The 18,751-nt window shown below is 41.2% G+C and overlaps 2 protein-coding genes across 2 annotated transcripts; both read left to right on the forward strand.

The window, feature by feature from the left end:
* Nucleotides 1-4,874: 4,874 nt before the first annotated feature.
* Nucleotides 4,875-7,782, forward strand: snrpf (small nuclear ribonucleoprotein polypeptide F). Its single transcript, XM_083758267.1, has 4 exons — nucleotides 4,875-4,993; nucleotides 5,964-6,089; nucleotides 6,533-6,597; nucleotides 7,488-7,782. Exons 1-4 carry the CDS (start codon nucleotides 4,991-4,993, stop codon nucleotides 7,552-7,554), a joined length of 261 nt encoding a protein of 86 aa, XP_083614393.1. The 5' UTR covers nucleotides 4,875-4,990; the 3' UTR covers nucleotides 7,555-7,782.
* Nucleotides 7,783-8,484: 702 nt separating this feature from the next.
* amdhd1 (amidohydrolase domain containing 1) lies at nucleotides 8,485-18,407 on the forward strand (the record flags this gene model as incomplete). Its single annotated transcript, XM_083794490.1, has 9 exons — nucleotides 8,485-8,621; nucleotides 8,786-8,892; nucleotides 9,024-9,088; nucleotides 9,665-9,942; nucleotides 16,260-16,485; nucleotides 16,891-17,015; nucleotides 17,093-17,186; nucleotides 17,869-18,029; nucleotides 18,302-18,407. The coding sequence occupies 9 exons, from the start codon at nucleotides 8,485-8,487 to the stop codon at nucleotides 18,405-18,407; spliced, it is 1,299 nt and encodes a 432-aa protein (XP_083650616.1).
* Nucleotides 18,408-18,751: the final 344 nt, after the last annotated feature.

Raw genomic sequence — 18,751 nt, forward strand, 5'->3', positions numbered from 1 at the left:
TTTAGCTGGGGACCCTCGGGAACCCCCTCAGGGACTCCTGGGGGTCCGGGCCTCCGGGGTCCCCTGGCCGCACATTGGGCCACACACATGGTGACCGGTCAGTGCCACTGCCGGCATGCTGTGCCAAGCCATGGACTCTAGTCTCTGATGAAAGACAGTAAGATTTTGATTCTCCATTATGTTATCCGGAGAAGCACTGCACAATAAACCTGTCCTTAATTGGCTTCAGACGGAGTGGACATAAGAGCTTTGGGGACGACTTTGGTGACGCACTTCAAATTGCAGGGTTATTTGGTCGCTTGGCTGAACCTGACAAGGGGCATTGTTGACAACATTTTTTGGTATCCGTTCAATCGGAATGCAAGACAATAAAGGCTTTTTAATTCCAGCTCTGCTTTCCACATGGCAATCTCCGTTCAACAGTAGATGACTGTCTGGTGGCCCCATATACAAGAACAGATAATAAACTAGATAAAGTGCCCCTCAGGGCACCAGGTCAGGTCAGGTTGTGGCCTCATGGTGGCCTCAATGCTAGCCAATTAGGATGGAATATGAAATATCGGACAGAAAACACACACACACACACACACACACACACACACACACACACACACACACACACACACACACACACACACACACACACACACACACACACACACACACACACACACACACACACACAAACCCACACATACTCTCTCCCCATGCCTTCACAAGCAACAAGCTTCTGGAACCCTGGGCCTGTTAGGATTTTTAGACATTTTCTTCCTTCCTTTCTTCCTTCTAGTATGTGTGGGTTACGTGGGTATTAAGTTCCTAAACTTGTTTAATTTAGAATATATTGACCAATTATCTTTAAAACAGTGAGGGTCGTGATAGACCAAAGTCAATGACCATTGGTCCAGTCATCACAACACTTGCAGAGTGTAGGCAAAAACAATAGTACTATAGTACCATACCAGTAGGCTACCTGATCAAATGTCAAATCAAGCACTAGGGGGTGCTACAAATGCAGAATAAAGGTGTCATCAGTTCCAAACAATGGGGGTTCTATCAGAGAGAGAGTTTTATTTGGTCATTATAACAAATCAATCAAATCAATAAAAAAAATTGCAAAAGAAACAGACCAAAAAGGTGTAGGCTGAAGCCAAAGCTTATAGTGCCTACCCTTCTAAAAAATAAATGGCTTTCATAAGTAAAATAGTACAACAAAGCAAACAGAAGGGAGAAAAATACAACAAAAACAAACAAACATAACATAAAACAAAAACAAAGACAGACAGGACAATACAGTTAACAGGAACAAGACAAAAAAGAACAAAAAAACACAAAACGAGAAAACAAAACATCATATCAATGTTCTATATGTTTCTACTATTTTTGATCTATACAATTTTTTAAATGTATTTATTGTACTACAGTTGTTTAGTTCATCATCTAATCCATTCCACAGCTTGACCCCTCTGACCGATATGCACCTCTCTCTGATGTTTGTTCTAGTATGTATTTGTTTGAAAATGGAAGTGCCTCTCTCTAGGCCAGAACAGCTCTTGGATACAGCTCGGGAGCAGGTGATTTTGTGCCTTATACATTGTTATTGCGGTGTTTAGATCTACTATATCTTTGAGTTTTAGGGTGTTTAATTGAATGAATAATAGGTTGGTTGGTGCGTAATAATCAGATTGGGTGACAATTCTTATGGCTTTTTTTTAAGTAGGAATATTGGCTGGATGGTTGTTTTGTAGTTGTTCCCCCATACCTCCACAATCAATCAAATTACTGGCAGTTTGCAGAACTGAATGGTTTTTAATCAAGCCTTGAGTGTTGATATTGCCCAAAAAGGACTTTTCCTTAAATGGATGTCTGTCCAATTTTGATTAAAATAAATAAATGAGATAGATAGACAGACAGACAGACAGACAGACAGACAGACAGACAGACAGACAGACAGACAGACAGACAGACAGACAGACAGACAGACAGACAGACAGACAGACAGACAGATAGACAGATAGATAGATAGATAGATAGATAGATAGATAGATAGATAGATAGATAGATAGATAGATAGATAGATAGATAGATAGATAGATAGATAGATAGATAGATAGATAGATAGATAGATAGATAGATAGATAAACAAACAAACAAACAGTTAATTGGAGCTGTATCATGCCTTTTGAATGTATGGTAGCATTTACCAATACTTTTGTACTTTTACTCAAGTACATTTCGAATTCCATTATTTTACTTGTAACATACTTATACATTGCAGTATTGATACTTTTACTTAAGTGAAAAATGTTATAGTACTTTTTCCACCACTGCCGCTTGGTGCACAGCACAGGCAATCCAAAGCAAGTGCTGATCTGTAGAACAACTGACATGTAATGTGTTCTGAATAGGCATGTGTCTTCAAACACAACACTGCATATAAGTCTGCCCCCCTGTGCCCAGTAATGGTATACAGCTACAATTTTGACAGTGGAATGTAAAAAAATTGAAAACTATATTTGCCTACTTGCCTCTATTTCACTGAACTGAGAATGTAATTACTATTACTTCCCTGTCTGAGTATACCAGACAATATAACCGCACGCACGCACGCACGCACGCACGCACGCACACACACACACACACACACACACACACACACACACACACACACACACACACACACACACACACACACACACACACACACACACACACACACACACACACACACGTCCGTCTTTTCACTGAAACAGATTTGCTGGTCCAACATAGTCCGTATCCGGAACGCCACGCATATATGCGTGGGCGTGTAATGTTGAGTAGCAATCCGATCGGACAGAGATCCGGAAAACCACCAATATCTGTCTGTCTGTCTGCGGATCTGCGGAGGATGCACCGAATCTCTGTTGTCAACCCAACACGTCAGCAACACGGATTGGCTGAGCTTTGCATAACGTTTGTGCCACATGAGCCAATATAAGTCTAGTTGTAATGGTTAATTCTACCCGGGTCCTAGGCGTTGGTAGACTGGAGATGACGTCAGTTTTTTTGGTTACGCTGATTGGCTGAAAGGGGTTGTCTGTCAAAGCTGTAGTCCCAAAACCAGAGTCAGACTTCATTTGCATGTATGGAAATGAAGTTTCTTTGACGTGGCCAAAAAGTGCATCAGGAATTCATAACAATTTAATCATCGAGAGATCTAAAGGTCAGAGGTCTTTTGACGAATGAGTGTGAGCTTCAGTTCCTGAGGGATTCTCACGGCCCTCTATCATATTGCCGAATTTCGTGAAAAACGATAGAACTGCCAAAACTGCTAAAATGGTGGATTTTTCACGGAAATAATAAACAATAAAGGGTCTACGCCCTTTGGCCTCCTTGACCCCTAATAATAAAGCCAGATGTTGGGGGCTAGCATCCCTCAATAAATGTCCCCACATTTGTTGTTTATGAGGGGCGCTAGCAAACGCAAACATTGAGGACAAAAGCAGATGTGATTTTTTTTCACTATCCTCGAGACGTTTGGGTTCCAAAAATATACAAAAACACACAAGTATGGGACACAGTACTAATATTCTTGCTGGACCCCCATAACAGAACCACCACAGTGTTATGATAACAGACACTTTACAGAGAGATGTACACTATGAAAGGCTGTGGAAGAATGCCAGGGGAGCGTTTTTCATTCATACCGTGTGTCCAAATGTGAGCATTTTACACATGGTCAGTGCCTGAGAGGAGTCTCGTGCTTTGTGCTTCCTGCGGTTCTCCGCCCTCAGTCTCTGCAGACGCAGTCGTCAGCGTCAGCTTGCGTCTGTCTCAGCTCCATCAGACAGAACTTAGCTCTCCTCCACCAACATCAAAGGGCTCTTTGGCGCTTGACCCGGAATGCTCCCATTTAAAATGACCTGAGAATATCGAGAGGTTTATTGAGCCTGTAACACTTTACAAGTAGACACACTTTAGAGCAACTTACTCAAACGGACACGACAACAGACGTTGGGCACGTTTATGTGATGATGCCTGATCTCACTCTCTCTCTCTCTCTCTCTCTCTCACACACACACACACACACACACACACACACACACACACACACACACACAGTCAGTCAGTAAGTAACCCAACATGCACACGGATGACAGCATACACACACCATAACAGCCGTGATGACTGACTGAGTGCGTTACTAATAACAAAAAGGTGCTTCAATCCAAAACATCCAAAAGACAGCGGAGTAAAAACAGGAAAAATGATGTAAGGACATCAGTATTTCAAACATGCATAGAAAGGCCTCGAGTAATTTCAGAGGAATTTCTGTCAAAGACCAGGCCTCACTGTCTGTAGGAAGTTAGATTGATTCATAATGTCAGGCTTGAACTTGTCAGATGCTTTAATAACAGCTCCAATGCTTCACGATAGAAAAATGAGTGAGATCTTAGTAGACCATGCCCAGACACAGACAACGTGACCCAGATATGGCAATCAATTCACATGTTTTCCTCCTAAAACAGGTCATCGTTATGAAATAAACTATATGTCTAAACATTTCTTAGACAAGGTCAGTGTTGGAGTGACATGTTTTCTTTGGATCAAGCTGCCCACAGCTTGGTTCCAGTCACAACTCACAGGTGAAGGGTTCAGCAGATAGACAATATCCTAGACATAATATTAGGACTCTGAAAGTCTTCTTATCTGAGATGGAAAATGTTTCATCATAAGAAACTTTAACAACAGCCAAATCACTGTCTTTAGTACCTACCTTCTGAAAGCAATCTGTGCAGTCTGTGCATTGCAAACCCCTCAGGCCGCTAGATGGCGGTATGTTTTGACGATACTCTAAGGTTAAAGTTGACACTAGTACTAGTCTGTGTAAAAACACTTCCGGCTCGGCGGCAAAGCGTGCACAGTGTGTTCAGTGTTACGTTATTGTGTCGTTAAAACAAAACAAATCCTCCTGAGTGACTTTACAACAACACGCAACTGAGGAAAAATGGTGAGAATGCAACACGATATCTGTTTGTAATCGCTCGTTTTGGAAACATGTTCATTATTCATTCATCGCTCTTTGCGGTCAGCCTTTTAGTTAGTTAGCATTAGTTAGCATGACTAGCTTGGCAGTCTCATTCAAACTAATTCATGAGAGCATTATTACACTATTGTAATGCAATCGCCTATTAGACTAAACTGTATGGCTGCCCTCGTTGGTTTTAGTATAGTTCCCGTTGTTTTAACGCTGACATTTTCAAGTTTGCACGCTGCCAGAGATGATGCACAAAATTATTTTATAATCCAACATCACTGGTCATGTTGGAATGGAAAATGGCTGATATGATCTATAAGCTGTTTTCGGCAAGCGACGAAGCATAAATGAGCCGTAAACACGTCGCCAGACCCTGTTATCATTTGTTGCATCTTGTTCAGTGTTGGCTAGGCATATTTTGGGAGAGAAATCCAGATCTAGGAAAACAACCCCAAAACGGCAAAAGAAGCCACTAGGCCACACGAGCACATTAAACCCATATGCATCGCCTATTTGAAAATCAAAATAGCAGATCTCACAACTATTTTCAAAAACTTGAAATAAAATTACATATATATTTTCAATATTTGGAATATTTTTGGAAACATGCTTCTCGGCACAAAGCATTGTCATGAAAATAAGAACCACTGGTTTAAATAAAAACATTTGGAAGCAAGCCTAAATAATCTCACCCCCCCCCCCCCCCCCCCTTAGAAAAAAACACATTTCAATCCAATTTACAAGCAACTTTACACAAAACAGGCCCAACGTCTCTTATAATGAAGGACCCCAATGGAAACAACGCCACAGGCTTTCTTGGCAGACCGGCTTGTATTGAACCGTACTTTAACTCTGCTTTTATATGCAAACTGTTAATAAACTAAAGTATTCAGTCAAGTCAATAATAAGCCGACATGGCAACACGGATCCTGTTTCTCCACAGAGTTTACCTCTGAACCCAAAGCCCTTCCTGAACGGCCTGACGGGAAAACCAGTGATGGTGAAGCTGAAGTGGGGGATGGAGTACAAGGGCTACCTGGTGTCTGTGGATGGATACATGAACATGCAGGTCTGTACTGTGTGGTGGTGGAAGAAGTACTGACATGTACTTTACTTGTACATGCTTAGTAAAAGTACCAAATGTAGACGGGGCTCATTGTGTGGAATGTCCCATCAGATCAGTTTTCAAATGCAGTATAAAATGTATATAAATTCTTGTGAGAATAGATCTACAAGCTCACAGTGCGTCGCACCGCCACACATTGTGAGCTTGCAGATCGTCCATTTTCAAAAAGAAAAATGTTTCAGTTTTCAAACAATTGTAGTGGAGTAAAAGTTTAATATTTGCCCCTGAGATGTAGTGGAGTAAAAGTATTGAAAATGGGACATACTCCAGTCAAATTAAAATACAACAAAATGTAAGATGGAAGAACTGTTGAGCGTGGTTTGTTATTAAATCTCTGTTTAACGGCATTATGTTTGACATTTGTGTTGTGCTCGTCTCCTAAACAGTTGGCAAACACAGAAGAGTATGTGGATGGTGCATTAGCAGGTCATCTTGGAGAAGTGCTGATCAGGTAATATGCATTCTGATAATAGTACCTTATGTAGAAACACTGTCTTCTATCAGACAAAGAAAACAATATTTGTTAAAAAAAAAGCTAAAGCTCTATTAATCATTGCTTATGTGTTTGTTCAGTAACGGGGTGCCGTTTCTCCATCTCTTAACCCATTCTGTGCGGGAACCCCTTGGTGTTGGAAGCATTGTGTTATACTTTAGCTAATGAAAAATAGCAGATCTACAAGCTTAGCGGCACTACTTCTGCTATTTTTTGAAAAATGGTAAATGTGGCGCAAATCTTTGAATATATATTCTTTCAGACTCAAATCTTTGCTTCTGGGCAGGTCACTGAAACAACATATTTTCAGATGGGGATCGGCGGCCAAATGCAGATTTCTTTTGGGGTCCTTGACATGAAAATGTTTGACATGGAAACATGGGGTTTTTTTAGTCAACTGTCAGGATTGTAGAATCTTCAGGTCGAAATGGGTTAATACACAGAAAATAAATTCAGGTATTTCACCATCACCAATTTCACCCATTCAGGAGAGAGAACCCACTCATCAGTTTCAGTTTGATAGTGCTCCTGTTCCAATGTTGTCTGATAATTTCTGAGTTTATCCTCTGTGTTCTCTCTCTGGATGAAATTGGTATCCTGGCCTGAAAATATATTTTCTGTTAAATTGTTGGAGAGACACTGAAGAAACACTATATGCTGTTCTGTTAAGATGTTACTTCGTGTCGTAATTCTTGTCATTAAATATACAGCATCGTGGCTACGAGTGTGCATCCTTTTTCTTATTTTTACTTGTTTACTGCCTTAGGCCAGCACCTCACCAACACTGGTGTGCGCCCTTTCCTGTTTTGTCTACTTTGTGTAGTAAGACATTCTTCGTCTCCACACAGGTGCAATAATGTCTTGTACATCAGAGGTGTGGAAGAAGAGGAGGAAGATGGTGAAATGAGAGAGTGATGATGAAAAGGTGCCAGGAGAGAGTACTCAAGTCCAAATGATTCCCTGTCCTGTATGAGTGCGTTTGTCGTTTCAGTTGTTTAACTTGTACTTTTGTGTGTTCACCATGTCGAATGTCGCTTGGGATTAGCTTAGTTTTGATAAATATTTTTGTTTTTTTACTGTATGCAAATCCAGTTACCGGTATACAGACGACAATAAAAAATATTCTTTACCCTTTTTTTTAAATATCCTCTTGAGTTTTATTAGTATGTCTTTAGGACGTGTCCCTATTCTGAGTATGTCGATGTGAAAATAGATCTATTGGCTTGTAGATTTTATTTTGGTGTAGAGGGAAGAATACACCATGGGGACCAAGTTAATTACTATATAACGGGGATCTCCCTGTGGGACTTCTGTCAACTGAATTATATATAAATCAGTGGTTTTCAAGCAGTGGGTCCTTGAGGGGTTCCAGGTGGTCCCCAGCTAAATGGAGTTGGTATCCAAATGGACCCTTATAGATCTTTAACTCTTGAGCGTGTAAAATGAAGCAAACATCTGCATTACTTAATTTACAAGAAGTCTACACAATTGGAGCATGTAGAATCATTTTTTATCGTTTGCCTGTTCTGTATCTAATGACAAAAGTATTGGGTCTGCTAGGCTAATCTAATCAAATGGTCCGTGGCTCAAATGCCAAATAGATAAACCACTGATTGAAATCATTAACAAACCATAAAGGTATACATTAAGGTAAAAGATGCATGAATCGACTCCTATCCATTTCAGTTATTTCTGTGTATGCAAATGAGAGTAGACCATACCTTCTTTTTCTACACTTTGAACCTTGTTCTCCTGGTCAAATATTTGCTTTTCTCCAAACTGCAGTGAGTGAACACTTAACGGAGACTCATTTTATATTGTTTTGGTCCGTTATTCAGAATTAAAATGTCCAGCAATTACAGGCTATTGGTGAAGAATGCTAAACAGGTGGTCTTGATTTGCAACCAAGGAGAAAAGTACCTGACAAAGGATGCAATGCAGAACCTTTATGTAATTGAAAATAGCAGCATAGTAATTGGGAGGTAAGATACTTTGGTTTATTTTTATAGTCACTGAATTTTGGCAGATTTGACCTATTGAAATCCTTACCATGACCGGTGCTAAGAAGTATTTTATTAAATTTTAGTAGCCATCTAGTATCTAACCAACATATAATTATCTAGTAAATGGTTGTCTCTTTCCCCAGAGATGGGCTGATTAAGGCGGTGGGGCCTGAAAATACCATTAAGTCCCAATATTTAGAAGAGTCTTTTGAAAAAGTGATTGATGCCACAGGGATGTGTGTCATACCTGGTGAGTATTCTTCCATCGCAGCAGAATCAGAACGGGGTCATGTTCAGGCTCCAGAGATGTGTGATCTGTGAATACTGTTGCATAAACATTAAGATCAGTGGCGGTCATCATGGCAATCACTGTCGTTTCAGGTTTGGTTGACGCGCACACCCATCCAGTCTGGGCTGGTGACAGGGTGCATGAATTTGCCATGAAGGTATATAATAATTGTGATCTATCTAAATGCATCCACTTAACCTGAGTTGCATATACACTGGTTACAGTTTTGGTATTCATTTTCAATACTGCAATAGAGAAATACTCTGAATGTCCGTAACTCAAAATGTACTTGAGTAAAAGCACAAAAGTATTGGCATCAAAATGTACTTAAGTTACCAAAAGTAAAAAGTACTCTTCATGCAGAATGTCCCGTTTCAAGTTTTCAAATGTATACAAATCTTTAGAAAATAGCTGATCAACAAGCTCACAATGTGTCTCATCGCAACACATGGGTCGAAATGTATATAGGGCTGAAGTGGTTAATGTATGTTTTGTAATAATAATCAAAATCTACAAAGTAAAGTTAAAGTTTCAAAATAAATGTAGTGGAGTAAAAGTACAATATTTGGATCCGAGATGAAGTGGAAGATGAAGTAATGCATTGTAAATTGGAAATACTCAAGTACAAATACCTCAGAATTGTACTTACACTTTCGTCCACTGTCGCATAGTACTGGTTAGTAAATCAATCTCCGTTGGAGAGGTAAATGCAATACAAGTATTGTACACGCAGCTCGCTGGCGCCACCTATATGGACGTGCACCGGGCCGGCGGAGGGATCCACTTCACCGTGGACCACACGCGGGCAGCCCCGGCCTCTGTCCTGCTGGCCTCTCTGACCAGCCGGCTGACTCGGATGCAGAGGGCTGGCACCACGCTGGTGGAATGCAAGAGCGGCTACGGCCTGGAGCTGCAGACGGAGCTCAAGATGCTGGAGGTCATAGAGACGGCCAGGCGCACCCTGCCCATCAACATCTCCTCGACCTATTGCGGAGCCCATGCTGTGCCCAAGTAGGCTACTATACTGTCTGTTTGAACGCCATCCACCTTATTGACACTTGACCGATTGAGACCTGACAGTTTTCTGAAATAACCTGTTTCTTACTTTCTTTATCAGTGGTTCTCAAACAATTTCATGTCAAGGACCCCAAAAATGATATGTAATTGTCTGCCGACCCCCATCTGAAAACATGTTGTTCCAGGAACCCCCCCCCCCCCTGCAAAAGCAAACATATGAGTTAAAAACATTTGCTCTGAAAATATATATTGAAAGATTTGTACATGTTAAAGTGGTTACAAGCTAAAGTGACACAGATGCATAGGTCTTGGGTGAAAATGAAAAGCCCTGAAGCTATATAACAACTGATATAAATGTTCTTTGTCTTACGGCCATGTCGCTTGCCAAAGATAATCATTTTAAATCAATCAATTGTTCAGGTGTGCACTGTCACACTGCAGTGGTTCTCAACCTGTGTGCCAGGACCCACTGTGGTGTGTCGTGAGGATAACGAGTGTATCCCCGACAAATAATTGCCAAAACACAAAGAGTTTATAATACATAGGCTATATGTAAAATTAGTTAGTTTCATCGATCCAAGCCGGAAACAAAATCGATTGATTGATGAAAGCTTTTGAGATTTTCCAGTGGGCACTGATCCAGAAAAGGTTGAGAACCACTGCTAGGTTATCATGGTTCTTTTTCATGTTGGCTTTTATGGTTATTTTTCAAGTTACAACCACCTACAAGGTAGCCTCGGTACCAGGCTTTCATTTTTGTTGGTGCAAAAATTGAAAGCCTGGAGGAACGCATTGGCCGCTCTGGTCTAAAAGTGGGAGTCAACCCTTCCGGGTGGGCGTCGCTCCAAATGATGTGACGTAGCGCTGCACTAGGGGGGAGAGGAGGGGCCGGGGGTGACGGACAGATCGATGAGATCCAATCAGGGCGTGCGCAAATCTGAGCCGCGACCTGCCCCTCTAGTAGTGGAAGATTTAAGGCACATTTGACTTCAAGTCATGATACAGAGAAACCCTTTGGCATGGAAGTACCTTAGGGTCATAATAAAAGATTTATCCAAAGACACAAGCTGCATCACCCTTCATTTATGAAATATACACCTTTTTCAAAATGGCCGCCGACAATAACCCACTATTACACCATACCCCATATCTTTGCTTCTGTTAGAGCTATAATAATAATATTGGTGCCAAAGTATACATTTTTAGGGTCAAGGAATCCAATTAAATAGATTTCAAGAATTAAAAACCCAATAGTTTTCTCGTTACCATGACAACGGGGGTAAAATATGCACTTTTAATTCGAAAAAATACGTTTTAACAGGGTAACTTTACCCCCCCTCACCCACTAAAACTTTCATTTAGTTTCCTCTTTGGCATGGAAGTACCTTAGGGTCATAGGAAAAGATTTATCCAAAGACACAAGCTGCATCACCTTTCATTTCTGAATTATACACCTTTTTCAAAATGGCCGCCACCATTTACAGCAATACAGCATAGCCCCTATCTTTGCTTCTGTTAGAGCTATAATAATAATATTGGTGCCAAAGTATACATTTTTAGGGTCAAGGAATCCAATTAAATAGATTTCAAGACCAACAAATCCAATTGTTTTCTCATTACCATGACAACGGGGGTAAAATATGCACATTTCATTCGAAACAATACGTTTTAACAGGGTAACTTTACCCCCCTTATCCACTAAAACCTTCATTTAGTATCCTCTTTGGCATGGAAGTACCTTAGGGTCATAGGAAAAGATGTATCCAAAGACACAAGCTGCATCACCTTTCATTTCTGAATTATACACCTTTTTCAAAATGGCCGCCACCATTTACAGCAATACAGCATAGCCCCTATCTTTGCTTCTGTTAGAGCTATAATAATAATATTGATGTCAAATTGTACATTTTTGGAGCCAAGTAATCAAATTCAATAGGTTTCAAGGCAAAATAAATAAATACAAATAAAACAATCTCATTACCATAACAGGGGTAAAATATGCCATTTCATTCGAAAATATATGTTTTAATAGGTTAACTTTCCAACCCTCACCCCTAAAACTTTTATTTAGTTTTCCCTTTGGCATGGAAGCGCCTTAGGGCAATTGGAAAAGATTTATCCAAAGAGACAGGTTGCATCACCCTTCATTTACGAAATATACACATTTTCAAAATGGCCGCCACCATTTACAACAATACAGCAGATCTAATATCTTTGCTTCAGTTATAAAATTTTGCTCATTTCCACTCATCATCATACATCATCAGCCAATCAGCTGAGCACATTCCGTGCTCATACATACACACGTACACACAAAGCTGTTCATATAGGAGTGGCGCTCAAAAAAACAATGTTTTTCTCATCACCATCACAATTGTGGTAAAATATGCACATAATTAATCAAATAAGTCTCAACAAGGTGACATTAAATTTCCCCCAGCATTGCACAATACAGCGGTTTCCTGCTGAGTACCATGGCCTCAGATTTGGAGATGCTGATCCTCTTCCTATGGCCACCAAACACTCGACAACAATCTAATCCAGTGAGAGTTGAAGGTCTCGGACCGAATGTGCCATCAGGACCACATAATCTGCATAAAGCAGTGAAGCAACCCTTAGCTCCCCGAAGCGTATACCCTCTCCTCCACGGCTGCGTCTCGAGATCCTGTCCATGAATATCACAAACAGGATAGGTGACAATGCGCAGCCTTGGTGGAGGCCACCCCCAGTCCCCACCACAAACAAATCTGACTTACTGCCCCACACACGGATACAGCTCTCGCTTTGGGTGTACAGAAATTGAATGGCCCTCAACAAGGACCCCCTCACCCCATATTCCTGCACCCTGCATCCACAAAACACATGTAGACCGGATAACATACTCCCAGGCCTTTTCCAGGATCTGTGCAAGAGTGAAGAGCTGGTCAGTTATTCCACGACAAGGATGGAATCCACCTTGCTCCTCTTGAATCTGAGGTTTGACTATCGGCCAGACCCTCCTTTCCAGTACCTTGGTGTAAACTTTGTCAGGGAGACTGAGCAATGAGATACCTCTAAAATTGGCACACACCCTTTGGTCCCCTTTCTTAAAGAATGGCACAACTGCAGTCTGCCACTCTTTAGGCACAGTACCAGACTTCCGCGCAATATTGAAAAGATCCATCCATCCATCTTCAACCGCTTATCCGTAGTCGGGTCACGGGGGCAACAGCCCACCAGAGAGCTACAGACTTCCCTCTCCAGAGCAACATTAGTAACTTCCAAGTGTTCCAAGGCCAATGAATGGCTGTGAATGAATGGATCTCCTCCCAGTGGGACTTGCATCGAGGACCTCCCTATAGGGAGACGCCCGAAAGGCATCCTAACCAGATGCCCGAACCACCTAAGATGGCTCCTTTCCAGGCGAATAAGCATCGACTCTACTCTGAGTCTCTCGCGTGACTGAACTTCTCACCCTATCTGTCCCTATGTTGAAAAGATGTGTCAAGTGTCAACCAATCCCCTCAACACCCAGAGCCTTCAGCATTTCTCGACAGATCTCACCAACCTCTGGGGCTTTGCCACTGTGGAGTTGCCTAACTGGCTGCTTCCCGGCAGGCCTGCAACTGCCTGAGTCTCCCGGGATAACATATACTGACCATAACTGTTATGGTCAGCCCATAATTAGCACAGAAGTCCAATAAAAAGCCACCACTCGGGTTCAGATCAGGGAGATCATTCCTCCCAATCACGCCACTCCCAAGTGTCTGTCATTGCCCACATGTGCGTTGAAGACCCCCAGTAAGACTACGGAATCCCCCACAAGAAGTGCCCCATACATGGCCCCATGTAAGGCACCTTGAAAATGCTGCATGCAGAGGCAGCTATACATGGCTCTCTGCAGATACTTGTCTCGTATACATTATGTGAATAGGATTTGCAACCCCATTGTCAGGGTATTGACCCTATGTACACTTTGAAGTTTACCATCATAGCTTTAACAGAAGCAAAGAATAAAGATCCATACCTTTGCTTCTGCTGTATTACTTCAAATGGTGGTGGCCATTTTTAAACGCATAATTTCAGAAATGAAGTGTTCTTATTTGTCTCTTTGAATAATGTCTTTCTTATTGCCCTATAAGGTACTTCCATACCAAAAGTAAAAGTAAATAATGTATTTTTTTAAATTAAATTTGCATATTTGTCCACCCGCTGTCATGGTAATTAGTTATTATTAATTTTTTGCATTGAAAACTACTCAATTTAATTCCTTTGTTGAAACCAATATTATAGCTCTAACAGAATTATATGAGCTATATGTTGTATTGCTGTAAATGGCGGCAGACATTTTTAAAAATGCATATATTTCAGAAATGAAGAGTGATCTTATTTGTCTCTTCGAATAATTTCTTTGCATGTTACTTCCATGCCAAATGGAAAACTAAGTACAAGTTTTAGGGTGGTGGGGAGGGGGTGGAGGTTACCCTGTTAAAGCATGTTTCTTCTAATGAAATGATCATATTTTACCCCTGTTGTCATGGTAATGAGAAAACTTATTGGATTTTTTTGTCTTGAAACCTATTTAATTGGATTCCTTGACCCCATAAATGTACACTTTGACACCAATTTCATCATTTTAGCTCTAACAGAAACAAAGATATGGGCTATGCTGTATATGGCGGCGGCCATTTTTAAAAACACATGTATTTCAGAAATGAAGAGTGATGTTATTTGTCTCTTTGGATAATGTCATTTCTATGACCCTAAGGTACTTCCATGCAAGAGGTAAAACTGAATTAAAGTTTTAGGGGGTGAGGGGGTGGAAAGTTACACTGTTAAAACGTATTTACATTTGCAAATTTTAGCCCTATTGTCATGGTAACAAGAAAACATTTGGGGTTTTTAGACTTGAAATAGATTTATTGGATTCCTTGACCCCAAAAATGTACACTTTGACATAAATATTATTATTATAGCTCTAACAGAAGCAAAGATATGGGCTATGCTGTATTGCTGTAAATGGTGGCGGCCATTTTGAAAAACGTGTATATTTCAGAAATGAAAGGTGATGCAGCTTGTGTCTTTGGATGAATCTTTTCCTATGACCCTAAGGTACTTCCATGCCAAAGTGAAAACTAAATGAAGGTTTTAGCAGGTGAGGGGGTGTAAAGTTACCCTGTTAAAAATTTTTTTTTAATGAAATTTGCATATTTTACCCCTGTTGTCATGGTAACGAGAAAATGATTGGGTTTTTTGCCTTGAAATCTATATATTTGGATTACTTGGCCCCAAAAATGTATACTTTGACATCAATTTTATTATTATAGTTTTAACAGAAGCAAAGATAGGGGCTATGCTGTATTGCTGTAAATGGTGGCGGCCATTTTGAAAAAGGTGTATAATTCAGAAATGAAAGGTGATTCAGCTTGTGTCTTTGGATAAATCTTTTCCTATGACCCTAAGGTACTTCCATGCCAAAGAGGAAACTAAATGAAAGTTTTAGTGGGTGAGGGGGGGTAAAGTTACCCTGTTAAAACGTATTTTTTCGAATGAAATGTGCATATTTGACCCCCGTTGTCATGGTATCGAGAAAACTATTGGATTTTTTTGTCTTGAAATCTATTTAATTGGATTCCTTGACCCTAAAAATGTATACTTTGGCACCAATATTATTATTATAGCTCTAACAGAAGCAAAGATACGGGCTATGCTGTATTGCTGTAAATGGTGGCGGCCATTTTGAAAAAGGTGTATAATTCAGAAATGAAAGGTGATGCAGCTTGTGTCTTTGGATAAATCTTTTCCTATGACCCTAAGGTAGTTCCATGCCAAAGCAGTTCTCTGTATCATGACTTGAAGTTAACGGCAAAAAAATCGGCCTTAAATCTTCCACTATAGACCAGAAACCTAACACGTTAGCTCTGGCTACCTACAAGGTAACGACAAAGGAGTATAAAAGAGACCATTAGACCAATATACTGTACTTTTTTCTGGCGAATAAATCGTTCTACAGAAGTATAAATTAAGGTATAGACTAGGGTATGCACATGCGTAAAGTGAGTGGCAACGTGAGTTTAACGTTTAATGCAATCAGGTATTACTTTTCTGTTTGGATGTATGGGCTGTCAAGGCCAGAAAGTCGTTTTTTTTGTCACTCAGTAAGCGTGTCAGACGCATACCCTCTATATAACTGTAAATCATAGAATCTACATTCACTGTATCACAATATATACGATATCTGTGAAAAGGAGCATATCGTGGAGGAGACATTGTACCATCTCAACGACATTCATCCCCGTGTCGCCCACCCCTAAACCACTACACTCTCACAGGGGTAAGACGGTTGCAGAGGCCACAGAAGACATACTGCAGGTTCAGTTGCCACGGTTGAGGGAGCGCGTGGCCGCCGGGACTCTGAGGGTGGACAACATCGACGTGTTCTGTGAGGAGGGGGTGTTTGACCTCAGCTCCACGCGTTCCATCCTACAGGCCGGTAAAGACATGGGCCTCAACATCAACTTCCACGGAGACGAACTCCACCCCATGAACTCTGCACAGGTAATGTTCAGTTACAACGTACAAGTACTCACTCACATGGTTTACTTAAGTAAAAGTATCGATACTGCAATGTAAAAAAAGATGTACGGTTACAAGTAAAAGTTTGGCAAATGTACATTACTACATAATGTACATAAAGTACCAACAGTACAAGTCCAAGTTTTGTAGTCACTACTAGTAAGTTTTCAAATAAATGTTGTGGAGTGTATCACCGTATCATTTTAAACATTTTAACAATATTGTATAGGGGGGCCTCTGAATATTTTCAGATGGGGGGGGGGGGGGGGGCATATTGATTTGGGGGTCCTTGACATGAAAAAAGTTTGACATACACACCACACGTGACGGGGAAGGACATTTGCAGCAGTATTAGTAGCATTAATGTGCCTTTGTTTGTGTTCCAAGTTGGGGGCAGAGCTTGGAGCCTTAGCCATTAGTCACCTGGAAGAGGTTACAGACGAGGGCATCGCTGCCATGGCAACGGCAAAAACAGCAGCTGTGCTTCTCCCAACTACGGCCTACATCCTGCGGTAGTGACACGCACACACACACACACACACACACCTTTATGGTCCTGGGTTGTCTAACAGTCTTTCTGGGTGTCCAGGCTCCCCCAGCCCCGGGCCAGGGACATGTTGGAGGCTGGCGTCATTGTTGCCCTGGGCAGTGATTTCAACCCCAACGCCTACTGCTGTTCCATGGTGAGTACTAAGAGGAAAATAGCAAGAGGGGCCAACTTTGCTTTACCTCCCGTATCTGGGTGAGGTGGGCGGTAACAGGTCGGGGGGAGAAGCAAACCACGCATACTATATTTAGGAGACCATTTGTAGGCTTTGTGTACCATTTCGCCTCTAGTGTCGCCCATCTTCATAAATAGGCCATCTTTGGTAGTACCACGGAACCGTCAAAGATGGTGGTCGGCAAGATGAGACATGCAGAGGAGAAGGTGAAGGGGTGAGAAATCAAGGGTCCCGCTAAAAATATCCACATCGCCTCTGTTGGGTGGAAAAACCTCATATTCCCAAAACAACCACGCCTTTACACACATCCCAAATGAAAGGTGACAGAAAAATCAGCTGACAAGGCCAAGATAATCATCCATGAGCTATCCACTCTTTTCATTTCATGCCAAGTCTACACAATGCAGAAGAATTGTTATTTTCCCTGTTGAACAGCATGGAATTGCGAACAAAATCTTATCCAATGGAACATAATACTGAGAGTCTGAGGGGCTAAATCTCATCGAATGGTGGTCCTCCGTAGCTCAAATGCTGAATAAATAATGGGCCTTGATATGAAAACTGTTGAAAACCACTCAAGTACGGCGTTAATTTACGAATGATGTCCTCTACTTTTCCTTGCTTTCTGCCTGTGCGTTTACAGCCTCTGGTCATGCACCTGGCCTGTGTGAACATGAGGATGTCCATGCCAGAGGCTCTGGCCGCGGCCACCATCAACGCAGCCTACGCCCTGGGGAGGTCCCACACACACGGCTCCCTGGAAGTCAACAAACATGGAGACCTGCTGGTCCTCAACGCTGCACGGTGAAAATGAAACGTTTCATTTTACGTTTTCAAGAGCTAAAAGTATTGTTAAACATCTGCATTGCTTCATTTAAAAGATGTCTACACAATTAAGAGAATGTAGAAGAATTGTTATTTTGATCAGACGTTTGCCTGTTATCTCTCCTAATGGTACCACATCCAACGACAACCAAATTCTCTTTAGCTTTTGGGTCCGAGAGGCTAAATCTTGATATGAAAAGGGTTGAAAAACCACTGTATTAGTTAATGTGTTTGGTCTTGTTTTACTGCAGGTGGGAACATCTCATCTACCAACTGGGTGGACACCAGGAGCTCATCCGCTATGTTGTAATTGAGGGCAATGTTGTCTATGACAACGATAAGACTATGGACTTCTAGCCACAGAAAAACAATCATCTGTACGACAAGACTATGGAATTCTAGCCACAGAAATACTAAAATCTGTACGACAAGACTATGGACTTCTAGCCACAGAAAAATTATAATTTGTACGACGAGTCTATGGACTTCTAGCCACAGAAAAATCATAATCTGTACGGCAAGACTATGGACTTCTAGCCACAGAAATACTAAAATCTGTACGACAAGACTATGGACTTCTAGCCACAGAAATACTAAAATCTGTACGAAAAGACTATGGACTTCTAGCCACAGAAAAACAATCATCTGTACGACAAGACTATGGAATTCTAGCCACAGTAATACTGAAATCTGTACGACAA

This window comes from Protomyctophum parallelum (assembly GCF_964188405.1).
Source record: "Protomyctophum parallelum genome assembly, chromosome: 22".
Classification (NCBI taxonomy): Eukaryota; Metazoa; Chordata; class Actinopteri; order Myctophiformes; family Myctophidae; genus Protomyctophum; species Protomyctophum parallelum.

Bases quoted from the DNA above. Each gene is read 5' to 3' on its own strand.
- snrpf (XM_083758267.1), top strand. The intron at 6,090-6,532 runs GTCTGTACTGTG...TCTCCTAAACAG, and splicing joins ATGGATACATGAACATGCAG to TTGGCAAACACAGAAGAGTA. The intron at 6,598-7,487 runs GTAATATGCATT...GTCTCCACACAG, and splicing joins CTTGGAGAAGTGCTGATCAG to GTGCAATAATGTCTTGTACA.